Raw genomic sequence first — 12,005 nt, 5'->3', positions numbered from 1 at the left:
TATAATAAAATGGGGAATGTAACATCGATAGCAGTAAAAATGTATTTTCATCACTTTATTACAATTATTGTATACAAAGTGAATTAAAATCGCATTAGCTCAAAGAGAACGCAATTACCATTTTTCAGTGGTTGCACCTCCCCAACTTTGAACAGTAGCAGATGGTGTAGTAGACCATTCTTCTGGTGCCTAAAGTTATACAAATAAGATTTAGAATTATACAAATTAGATTTTTTTTTTTTTAATATGAAAAAACAATTACATGTGAACATTGCAGTTTAAAGATTAAACGTACCTGGGATGCCCAATCACCACCGGTTTGAAACGCTGGTGCAGCAGTAGCAGCAGGAATTGCTGCTGGTGCTGGTGCTGCTACTTCATCTGCCCAATTTTCAGCAGGTACAGCATCAGTGTCAACTTCATTAGCCCAACCAGGTTCTGCTGTGGTTGTTGCTTCAACGGGAGCCACGAATTCTTTAGCTGGTGCAATTTCTTTTGCTGCTTGTTCTTCTTTCTCAGCCTAAAAAAGATTTAACATTATGAATTCAGTATTAACTTTTAAATGGAACAAATAATAATCAATGAATATACAAACCTCTTCGGGATCTCTATAAAAGAATAAATCGACAACAACATCCCATTTGGTTTCACGTGGAATGGAACCTCTTAATCGTAAAACTTCTCTGGCAAGAAGCCACCACATGAGACCAACGCTATGAAAACTTTTGGTATTGCAAGGAATAGCAATGTCGACAAAACGTAAAGGCGAATCAGTGTTACAAAATGCAATAACAGGAATATTCACATAGCTGGCTTCAGTAATAGGTTGATGATCAGTAGCTGGATCAGTTACGATTAGCAAACGCGGTTCCCGGAAAGCAGCCTGAAATTAATACATAACATTATTATAATATTTGTATATATTTTCATTTGTTATTAAATTTCTTTGAAATAAAATCAGAAAAGATTAAGCCAAAAAAAGCAACAAGTATTGATTCTGTATTAAAAATAATCATCATAAATTGAAGGAATAATATCAAGTAATTGCAAGTTGATTTTATAAAATTTAACACCTGAATTTGATTAGTGAATGCTCCAGGCGTAAAACGTCCAGCAATAGGAGTAGCACCAGTATGAGCTGCAAATTTCAAAACTGCTCTTTGTCCAGCTGGACGACAACTGATAACAGATACTTCGCTAGGATGCTCAATGGCAACCACAGCACGTGCAGCCAATAACAATTTTTCCCATGTATGACGAAGATTGATGACATTAACACCTGCACCTAGTATTTATATATGATTAATATATAAGATAATTTTTAAATTTCTTTAATTACATTGATAGATCATTTCGCATATATAAATTATAAAACAAATATATCTTACCATCAACTCTTTTTTTATACACATACTGTTCCATTTGGAAATTTACATTTTCTGCACCTAAGTGAGTGCATGCAGCCAACATTTTGGTTACATCGTCCTCTTTGAGAGCTAACACTTCTAGACCTCCTGACATCTTAACGTTGTGGTTGAATTACGATTAACCTGTAATACGTAAATATAATTAAAATTTTAGCAATTTATAATGAAAAAATTTGCATTGTTAATTTTTAAACAATTATTTTTATTAATTATCGTTATATATTTATATATATAAATTATCTATGCATGCGTGTATATAAAAGAAGCTAACCTCAAATTATTTGTAATATAGAAAAGCATTTAATTTAAAAATAAAATTATATTACGGTTATTTTTCATATTGCAAGATAATAATAAATTAAAATATATAAAATGTAATTTTTTCATACACGCATATATATATATATATATATACACGTTTTATTAACTAGCCACGTGTATTAGTGCAAAATAAACTTCTAATTTTATTAGAGTAGATATTATTGTTAAAAATTTTATTAAAATATATATATGCAAAAAAGTTTTAAAAAGGTAATTCTGCATAAATTCTTTAATAATTAAAAAGAAATGTAATAAATAAAATAAAATATTAATCCTGAACTTACGTTATACAATGCCACTAGGAGACTTCCATTCGGAAAGGAAGTGAACACGTTAGCTTCCTTTTAGAAGCGAAGATAAAGATGGAAACTGTAATCACGCTAGTCGTTTCATTATAAAATTTAAATATTTAAAAGAAATAATTAGAAAAAAATAATTATATTAAATTATTATTTATTTAATAATTTTGGTTTACGAAAAAAATTTAATGATATATGTGAAATATATTTAAAAATAATAAGAGAACCGGAAGTTTTAAATTTTAGTTTGAAAAGCTTAGGGATAAGTGAAATTTCGATGATTTTGGTAAGACTGATAGCCACGTCTGATGAATGACCCTAGGCGCCATAAGGGTACGCCACGTTCATGTCTCTTATTGTCAGTAACCTGCAGTAACCCATTTACCGGCATAACGATAAGAGTTCGTAGAATAATCACAAATATTTCTCTTAGACAAATCTAATGACAAAAAGTATGTTTCGAAGTCATATAAATACTATAGTATGGAGTTCCACATTATTCTTGATTTTACACATTCGCTTTCTTAATGCCTCCGACCTCGTGGATACGGATCTAAGTTTGAAGATAGTGGAAAAACATATCGACTTGCAGTCACAATTAACGAAGATCACAACGAGAATTATATTAGAAAATGGAAGCAAAGATCGACAAATACGGCATTTTCTATTTGCCATTGATCCTGGCCACAAAGGCACTCTCAGCTACATATCTGCTCAACGTGAATCTGGAAGAATAGAACTTAAAGTAGAAGAAACTAAAGTAGACAAGCATCCAGATAAAATTTTTTATTCTATTGATCTTAAAGATGCTTTATCGCAGGGTCGTACAATGTCTGTAGAAGTAGAAACTATATTTACTCATGAGCTTATACCACATCCTAAACAGATTACACAAAAAGAGAAACAACTTGTGAAGTACATAGGAAATGTTTACATTTATTCTCCTTATACAGTTGGAAAATTAACTACAACAGTATCATTACCTAGTCGTAATGTTGAAAGTTATTCAAAGATAAAACCAGTGTTCCAAAGTGATTCAACAATTACATATGGTCCATACGAGAATCTATCTCCATTTTCTTTCGAGGAATTAACAGTACATTTTGAAAATAATAATAAGTTCCTTACAGTTACAAGAATTGAAAGATCTATTGAAATATCGCATTGGGGTAATATAGCTATAGAAGAGAGCATAGATTTAGTACATACAGGTGCTGAACTAAAAGGATCTTTTTCTCGCTATGAATATGCTCGTGAAACTAAATCTGGACAAGCAAGCATTCAGAGCTTTGATACTATTCTGCCTGCTGCAGCTTCTGACATTTATTATAGAGACGAAATAGGAAATATTTCTACATCACATACACGTATTAAAAAGGATTCTGTGGAATTGAATCTAAGACCAAGATTTCCATTATTTGGTGGATGGAAAACACGTTATACAATCGGTTACAATGTACCCAGCTATGAGTACTTATATCATTCTGGAGATCAGTATGCACTGGAAATGAGATTATTGGATCATATCTTTGATGATATGGTTGTAGACGAATTAATTGTAAAAATTATTCTACCTGAAGGATCACGTAACATAAAATTAACTTTACCATATCCAGCAACACGTCTGCCAGATAGTTTACATTATACTTATTTGGATACTACAGGTCGTCCTGTCATTTCTGTTACTAAAAAGAATTTAATTGAAAATCATATTCAGAATTTCCAACTGAAATATACATTTCCCCGGCTTTTGATGTTACAAGAACCATTACTTGTAGCACTTGCTTTATATTTACTATTTTTGTTGGTTATAACGTATGTAAGATTGGATTTTTCAATTGATAAAGATGAAATATCAGAAAGCAAATTACGTATTGCGGGTCAATGTGAGAAAATATTAGCTGCACAAGATCGTAGAGTTACCTCGTACAATGAATTAGATGACCAACTAAATTATTTAAAAGCAAATAAAGATACTAATGTATTTTTATCTGTTGTAAAGAGCATTAATCAAGAATATAAAAGCGCAACAAGTGCTGTTGCTGAAATTGCTCAACGTTTAAAAGGAGAATCAGGAGATATGTATGAACGTGTTCAAGAACTTCAAAAGTATGACAAAACATTGAAAGAACTGTACAATCAACAGCAATCGCTATATGTAGATAAGTTAGTTCCAGGAAAAATTGGACGTCAGCAATTTGTTGAAGCAGAAACAGCTATCACAAAGAAAAAAGAAGAATGTGTAGAAAAAATAAATTCTATTGTTAAGTCACTTCAATAATACAAATTTCAGGATTATTTGTTTAAAGCATTAATGTGTTTCAAAACAAAAGACTTAGTAATAATGGTGCATTTGCAATACAGTAAGATTATTATCACGTTTGTAAATTAATCTTATATAAATTTGAATGAGTAAAAGACTATAAATGACTATTGCATAATAAATAATATGGCACTTTAATTGTACTATAAGATTTGTAATAAAGAAGCGTATAAAAATAATTCGTATTTCGGCTCTTTGAACGCATTGTTTTTTGTTTATTTATTTATACAAATCCTTTTGTTGTGATAAAATATAAATATAATTTTAAGAGAAAATTATATCATTTAATGTTATTGTTATAATTACTTAATAGTTGTTTTTATCTTTATATATAATTTTATTTCATTTTAAAAAATAAAATGGAAGAAACTAAAAAAACATTACTTCGAATCTACTTTTTTTTTTATACAGTACAGTACACATGAATTAATACCAAACTATCATATACGTTTTAATATCGATACGGAAATCTCGAATTTGTTATCATCGTATTCTTTCAGTTGTCAACCCTGAAGTTTGTCTCTTAACGAATTTCGCAAATGAAGTGTCGGTCTTAATAAAAATCGCACCAATGATAGCGAGGTATTATTTGTAACATAAGGGAAATGAAAACGTCAAACTTTGGAAACAGTACAATTGTCCATGTGTCAACTCATAGAACCGGTTATCTAAAGGACACCTGCTAACCTCTCAGGGTGTGCCGTGCCTTTTTTCGATTGTCATTCAATAATCATATTTTATGCTTGCTGCCAGAATGACTAATTTACGAAAATTTATAGGTATCATATATCTTTTTTTTTCTATTTTTTTTTTATTACCGTAGCTATATTATAATTATTACGGTATCCATGTCTATGTAGAAGAAGATTAAAAAATATGAGATTACATTAATGTGATCATTGAAAGTATACTCCATATAATTCTATATTTTGGCAGATATCGGAGCAAATCTAACCGATCCTATGTATCAAGGAATTTATTACGGTTCACAGAAACATCAACCAGATTTAGATAAAGTTTTGGAGCGTAGCTGGGACAATAATCTTTCCAGAATTATTATTACTGCGGGTAATATGGAGGAATGTAAAAAAGCTTTAGAAATAGCTAAAACAGATGGTAAGTTTTCTTTTTTACTTCTTTTTAAATAAATAAGCATGCAAGAAATCTCTGGTGACTAGGTACCAAGATACTATTAAAAAAATGGACCATTGTTACTGTCGCGTCTCTCTATCAGGAACAATATAAAGCTCTGTCTGTACATAATTCTCATGACTATGAATAAATAGATTTTATATTATATAACATAACTTATATTTATTGTCATTAGATCTTAATACGATTATTGTGCAAGAAGGAAATGCTGAGAGAGAGATGCAATGGTTGCTGTGATTCTGTTCTATATCTGCAACAAGAAAATGCATGCAAATGGCATTACATATTAACTTATGTTATAATACAAATATTTCTAAGGTACAACATTTTTATCTTATTTTATCAATGAATTTGTCTGTAACACAGCTGAATATATTTAAATGTATATTTCAGAAAGATTATTTTCAACTGTTGGTTGTCATCCAACTAATTGTAATGAATTTGAGGAGTATGAAAATCCAGAGGACTATCTTAAATCATTGTCAGACCTAGCAATGGAAAATAAGGACAAAGTAGTAGCTATTGGAGAGATGGGTTTAGATTATGATAGATTGCAATTTTGCTCAAAGGAGATTCAAAAAAAGTACTTTGAAATGCAATTATCTTTGTGTTCGATATTAAAATTACCAATGTTTTTACATTGTCGCAATGCCAGTGAAGATTTCGTGCGCATTTTGAGAAAGCACAAGGATAAAATAACTCCTGGTGTAGTGCATTCTTTTGATGGCAATCCAGAAGAGGCTAATTCTATTTTACAGTTGGGATTATATATTGGTATTAATGGATGGTAGGCAATTATATATCTGTACATTTGCTATTATTTAAACTTGTATTTTTCAGTAATTCATGTTAACAGTTCTCTCAAAACAGAAGATAATCTCTTCTCGGTTACTACTATTCCATCGGATAGGCTTATGATTGAAACAGATTGCCCTTGGTGTGATGTCAGGGCATCTCATGCTTCTGCAAAAGATGTCATTACTCATTTTCCTGCTGTTAAAAAGGAGAAATGGCAACCTAATCGTATGGTGAAAGGAAGAAATGAACCTTGTACAATAGTGTAAGTAATTCGTGATATTAAAATGTTTTACAAGATTAGAAGGAAAAAAAAAATTATTTATATATCCTTATTTACAGTCAAATACTAGAAGTACTTGCTCGTATTAGGGATGAAGAAGAAGAATATCTCTGCAACCAAATATACAAAAATACAATGAAAGTATTTTTTCCACACGATTTATAAAGTGTGTCACAATGAATGAGCATTTGCATGTTTGTCAAGAATGTGCTATTCATACGCATTTTATATGCGTGCCGTATTCATAACGAATAATCAGGGATATGAATTGAAAAACTGTAAGCAAGAAAAGAGTCTACCAGAGGCATTTATTGACAGAAAAAAAAAAAAAAAGAAAACAGAACAAAAAAAGACGAGAAACCTCATTTTTACACGCATAGCTTCGTGGTTATCTTCGGATGCCACATTCCATTGATCTCTTCCTACATAAAACTACGATATAATAAATAAGCATATATGAGCAAATTTTTTGATGTATTTGGTTTATTGTAGATTAAATCTGCAAACTAAATTCGTCAAAAAATCTGTTCCTATGTGCCTACCTATTCTTGTTAAAATTATTGCTATTGCCAACCACCTTCTATCAGATGCACTATCATTGATATTATTATAATTCTTATTAGTATCATTACTAATTAATATTATCATATTTATTAATAATAATTGTTTATTGCTAAGTTTATTAATATTATTTACTATTCCTATGAGTATTATCTATATACTTGTATTCAGCACTGATTACTAAAACTCATAGAATTATAAAATTAAGTAAGTCGTTTTCTCTATATCTGTTTTTATTACTACTATGAAAACATTTACAAATTGTAATTTTTAAATATTTTGTTATTTTCTATGTAATGTTATTTTAACATTTAAAAATTGTAGTTTTTAAATGTTCGTGAAAATATGGAAAAAATTATAATTTTATTTAATATATTATTTAATGAGTATACTAAAAAAAATCAAATACATTAATCAATATATTACAAAAAATACTAGATGGATGAGTTTGGTACCAAATTAAGATTTAGTTCTTATTAACACTTATTTCACAATAATGATGAAAAGTTACAAAAAAAAACTTTATATTTACGTATAGTCTTCGTCTTACTAATTCAAAACATTTTGAAATATTTTAAATGCCAAAACTGGACAGGATATATTTTTGGAATATCACAGGTACGATGGCCGCCATGACATGATCATTGAAACTATGCAACCTTTTCACATCTTAACAAATAAATGCAGAGATAGAGGTAATTTCATTAACAATGAAATCAGTTGAAAAGTAAAGAATTGAGTTCGTTCATGAAACTTTAGAAAGTGACTGCATTTTTTCATATACCCAATCATAAGTTTGGCTAGCATATGTTTGTGTCATGTCTATAGCTCGATTGGCATAATTCTGCAGATTTTCTGGACTGAGTTCACCACTGAAAAAAAAGAATTAAAAAAAAAAAAAAATAAAAAAATAAAATAAAAAACAGAAGAAAAAAATTAATTTTTAATGTCACAAAATGATATTATATTCAACTTACATAAAAACATTTGTTTGTAACCAATGACTTGCAAAATGGAAGTTCTCAGTAAGTTTCTCTCCTGCTATAATTGAATAAGTTTTAGCAAGTTGAAATCCTCGAATACTTTGCTTTTGAATTTGTTCTATTATTCCTGGAAGATAATGCTCAATCTACAAAGAAATATAAAATTCAAATTACATTTAACAAAAATAAAAAAAGTAGTTAAAAAAAATTATATATATATATACACATACTGTTTCACGAACTATAGGTCCATTTTTTTCTACGTATGCTGCTATATTATTATATAATCGTATAGAAATGTTCCTTGTCACAATATATAAATCTATTCCTAATTTGATATATGGTGTAGAGAAGTCAACAGCAGCTTTATAATATTCTGGTGAACTATCTTTTATAGTTTCAGCCAGTTTACTAGTATACATTTCAGTTACTGACCAGATTTTCAAAGCTTGTGCAGTTATTCCACTATTTTTTAATAATTTTCCTGTATTCGAAGCTGAAACAAATAATAAACAAAATAATTACAACTAGTAATAGATAAAAAGAATATTTGTTAATTATAAAACTTACCTTCAAAACTACCATGTTTTTGACAGTCATAAATTAAAATAGTACCAATAAGTAATAACAGAAGTATACATCCTCTTTTCCAAGGAAACTTTCTATCAGTGGAAGCAGTCATTTTCTTTAATATTGTCTAAGAAAAAAACGTAAAACAAAATTTATGATCATTTGTGTTTCAAACAGGAAATCAATATCAAACAATGCCAAGGTTTCAAATCGTATTAACGGATTTACTATTGGCGAGAATAGACGAAAAAAATTGTTATCTAATCCTCCATTAGTTACACGTTATAGAGATGAGAATAATCGCTTATAAATTTTACATCGTTTGCTTACCTTCGAGATTGAAAAAGAAAGAAAATATTTGCTTAATTATATAAAGAGTTGACGTAGGAAATAGAGAAGCGATGGTTTCGTATATGTCGTCGAAGATAATAGATACAACCGTACATACGATGTCAATGTCGTTACTGGCGATGTCGAGGGGGCAACATGCGATCGATAGTAAGCACTCGAAAAACAACCTAACCTCAAAACTAAATATGATAAGTGCAAAAAAAGTCCAACCAAAACAACGCGTGATTTACGATTAAAAAATATTCGAATGATGTTTAATATTTGTTTATATTATCGATCGTTTTTGTATAATAATCAACCAATGATAACATATACTTGTCGTTATATCATTGGACCAAGTGTACTAGGAAGTGTTTCGATTGGCGCGCTTTTTTTCAAGAACATTATATATACGAACACGTAATCACAACAAAAACTAACCAAGTAAATCGAAGCGCGTCTTTAGTTTCTTTAGTTCTGTCAGTATCTCTGGAAATATTTACGTGTTCTACTTTCGAATGGAATTTACGACGTAACAGGACTTGTTCGATTTATGATTTAGTTTTAGTAGTTTTTTTTTTTTTTTTTTTCTTCGAGAATCAGTAATATCACTGGCTTAAAGGAAAGAAATTTCTTTGATATATTTTTTTACGCTAATATTAAAAATGTATTTTTTTTATAGCAAATCACTGATCATCAAAAGTTGCAGATATTTCGATATTTTTTTCTTATTATTTATTTCAGAATTTATTTGTTACCTTTTAAATCAGAAAAATAATACTAAACAAAAGTTAGAATATCAGATATATATTATGCAATAAAAAATGAATAATTTTGTTGCAGATATTTTGATCGTAAAATATACCTATGCATCTTTTAATCGAAATAGTTTTATCATTTTTTGTTTAAGTATAATATTCTTAATAGATTTTGAGAAAAATTATAAAATATATTGAACTTACTTTGCATATTTTAGTACAAGAATGGGCAAGGTTTTCTTCTTTCCCTCTTTTCCACTTTTCATTAGTATTTTGAAAGGATAAAAGAGTTTCTTTGAAAGATTTAGTTTTCAGATTTGAATATAAAGAATCCCATCTGTTATCTATAAAAAATGAAATAAAAATGTTCGATCATTGAAATTAAATTAAATTAAATTAAATGAGTTATATATATTTACCAATATATGTTAAAAGAAGATTAGATTGATATAGATTTTTTGGATAAAGAGATCTCCAAGTAGAAAGGCAATGGACATCTGTAATAATACAAGCTGCAAGTGCTTTTACTAATTCATCTCTATAGCTTTGACTTATTTTCTGGTTGATTTTACCAATCAGTATTTCAAAGAATTTGGAATAATTTATATTTTTATTTTTGAACAATATTGACTAAAAAAAAATCGTATTGAATAATTTTTTGCTATTATATTTAATCTTTATATTTTAATTACTTCATAAAAAGAAACTCACTCTCAATTTTTCAATGCTAATATCTATTTCCTTTCCTACAGTAAGAGGGATGTTAAATTTTCCAAAATAAGTATCTTCTATTATATTTAAATAAAGATCTGGGCTCAGATCTTGAACATCCTCATGGCCAAAGACAAGATCATTTAGTATTTGTACAACATAGCTGGCATAACTTTTTGTTATCAATAGAGGAGACATTACTTCATGCCATACTTTTAAACCAATAGCCAAATCTTTTTCACCAGCTTGTGATAGAGCCCAAAGTAAGGATAACCCAATGGCTTTTCTATTTTGATAAGAGTTTCTTACACTGATTAGTTTAGAAATGTTAGCTATAGTCATTTCTGGATTGACACGTGCCAAAAGTTGCAAAAATATTTTATGACCCACAACAGCTGTTCCTTTGGCTATATCTGTAGCCATTGTAGTCAAAGTAATTTCATAAAAAAGTTGAGTTGTTTGTTGACCTGCCATTGTAACAGCTCTTTCCATGGTAGATGATATTGATTTTGGTACGATACTTAATGGATAATCTTTAGGTTTCCCAGAAAATATGGCATCTTCTTTCTCAATTGGTATCTTTATATTAAGATATGCAACGAGATTCTTTAACCATATTAATGGAGCATCTGGATATTGGAGTCTACCAGTAGTTAAGATATTCGAGAAATCATCTGCATTTATCTGTAAACATAATAAAAGCAATATATATCACATTCTAATATAAAAGTCAAATCTTAAATAAAAATCCATGTATATACAGCATTAAGTGCATCCTTTATCGTCTTTGGTGGTTTTTCCTTAGGTTCTTGCTTTTTTTTCTCTGCCTGTTGATGTTGTTGCTGTTTTTGTTGCTTTTTTTTTTCTTCGTTCTCTTTTGTCTTATTATCCTTCTCCTTTGGTGGTTTTTTATTTTCCTTATTGCTATCCAAATTGTCGTACAAAGTTTTCACTTGACTTAGTGGAACTAAAAGAGGAATATATATAATCTTCCACGCTTTCACTCAATGAAAGTTATTTTTTATTTGATATGTACAGTGTAGACGACCCACATTTCTAAATACAGTTTGATAAGTACGTAAATATTATATATGGAGACAATAATAAGCCATTGTTAAAAATTTATTGGAGAATCAAAAGGAGTTAAATCTTATTGGTAAAGAAAAAAAAAAAAAAGAAGAAGAAAAAAAAAAGAAAGGTGATATTGATAAACATTGACTTAGGTTAAATATTGCCTTACGGAAATCTTCGACTTTTGGCGCGTTTTCGATAAATTTCTTCTTTTCGGCCTTCGTCAATTTATTTGGCTTTCCATTAGTGCGATCTTTTTTATTTTTTCCAACTACTTCCCAGCCACCAGAAGACATTGTGCAACGAACGTGGTAAACAATACAGCAAATGACAACACTGCCTCGAAGGCACTGAAGTAGCGTTTGTTGGCAATTTGTTGCCGACTAAACGTTGTACGTGGTCGCGCATGCGCATTTTCATA

At 29.4% G+C, this 12,005-nt stretch overlaps 4 protein-coding genes across 4 annotated transcripts; 2 read left to right on the top strand and 2 right to left on the bottom strand.

The window, feature by feature from the left end:
* Window positions 1–40: 40 nt before the first annotated feature.
* Window positions 41–2,168, bottom strand: LOC122629949 (40S ribosomal protein SA). The gene is made up of 6 exons (XM_043813898.1): window positions 2,033–2,168; window positions 1,389–1,550; window positions 1,074–1,285; window positions 596–883; window positions 296–520; window positions 41–189 (listed from the first exon to the last, which is right to left on the bottom strand). The coding sequence occupies exons 2-6, from the start codon at window positions 1,519–1,521 to the stop codon at window positions 115–117; spliced, it is 933 nt and encodes a 310-aa protein (XP_043669833.1). The 5' UTR covers window positions 1,522–1,550; window positions 2,033–2,168; the 3' UTR covers window positions 41–114.
* A 192-nt stretch (window positions 2,169–2,360) lies between these two features.
* LOC122629939 (dolichyl-diphosphooligosaccharide--protein glycosyltransferase subunit 1) lies at window positions 2,361–4,549 on the top strand. Its single transcript, XM_043813881.1, has one exon. The coding sequence runs from the start codon at window positions 2,490–2,492 to the stop codon at window positions 4,326–4,328; it is 1,839 nt and encodes a 612-aa protein (XP_043669816.1). The 5' UTR covers window positions 2,361–2,489; the 3' UTR covers window positions 4,329–4,549.
* A 332-nt stretch (window positions 4,550–4,881) lies between these two features.
* On the top strand, window positions 4,882–7,277 carry LOC122629843 (putative deoxyribonuclease TATDN1). The gene is made up of 5 exons (XM_043813677.1): window positions 4,882–5,149; window positions 5,307–5,486; window positions 5,916–6,309; window positions 6,379–6,582; window positions 6,660–7,277. The coding sequence occupies exons 1-5, from the start codon at window positions 5,110–5,112 to the stop codon at window positions 6,763–6,765; spliced, it is 924 nt and encodes a 307-aa protein (XP_043669612.1). The 5' UTR covers window positions 4,882–5,109; the 3' UTR covers window positions 6,766–7,277.
* A 245-nt stretch (window positions 7,278–7,522) lies between these two features.
* LOC122629840 (transmembrane protein 214-A) lies at window positions 7,523–11,964 on the bottom strand. The gene is made up of 9 exons (XM_043813674.1): window positions 11,754–11,964; window positions 11,275–11,480; window positions 10,514–11,197; window positions 10,222–10,432; window positions 10,007–10,146; window positions 8,715–8,841; window positions 8,375–8,640; window positions 8,139–8,290; window positions 7,523–8,033 (listed from the first exon to the last, which is right to left on the bottom strand). Exons 1-9 carry the CDS (start codon window positions 11,878–11,880, stop codon window positions 7,907–7,909), a joined length of 2,040 nt encoding a protein of 679 aa, XP_043669609.1. The 5' UTR covers window positions 11,881–11,964; the 3' UTR covers window positions 7,523–7,906.
* Between the last annotated feature and the right edge of the window lie 41 nt (window positions 11,965–12,005).

The sequence above is a fragment of the Vespula pensylvanica genome, chromosome 6 (genome assembly GCF_014466175.1).
Source record: "Vespula pensylvanica isolate Volc-1 chromosome 6, ASM1446617v1, whole genome shotgun sequence".
NCBI classification, from domain to species: Eukaryota; Metazoa; Arthropoda; class Insecta; order Hymenoptera; family Vespidae; genus Vespula; species Vespula pensylvanica.
This window is presented reverse-complemented; position numbering and strand designations above follow the sequence as displayed.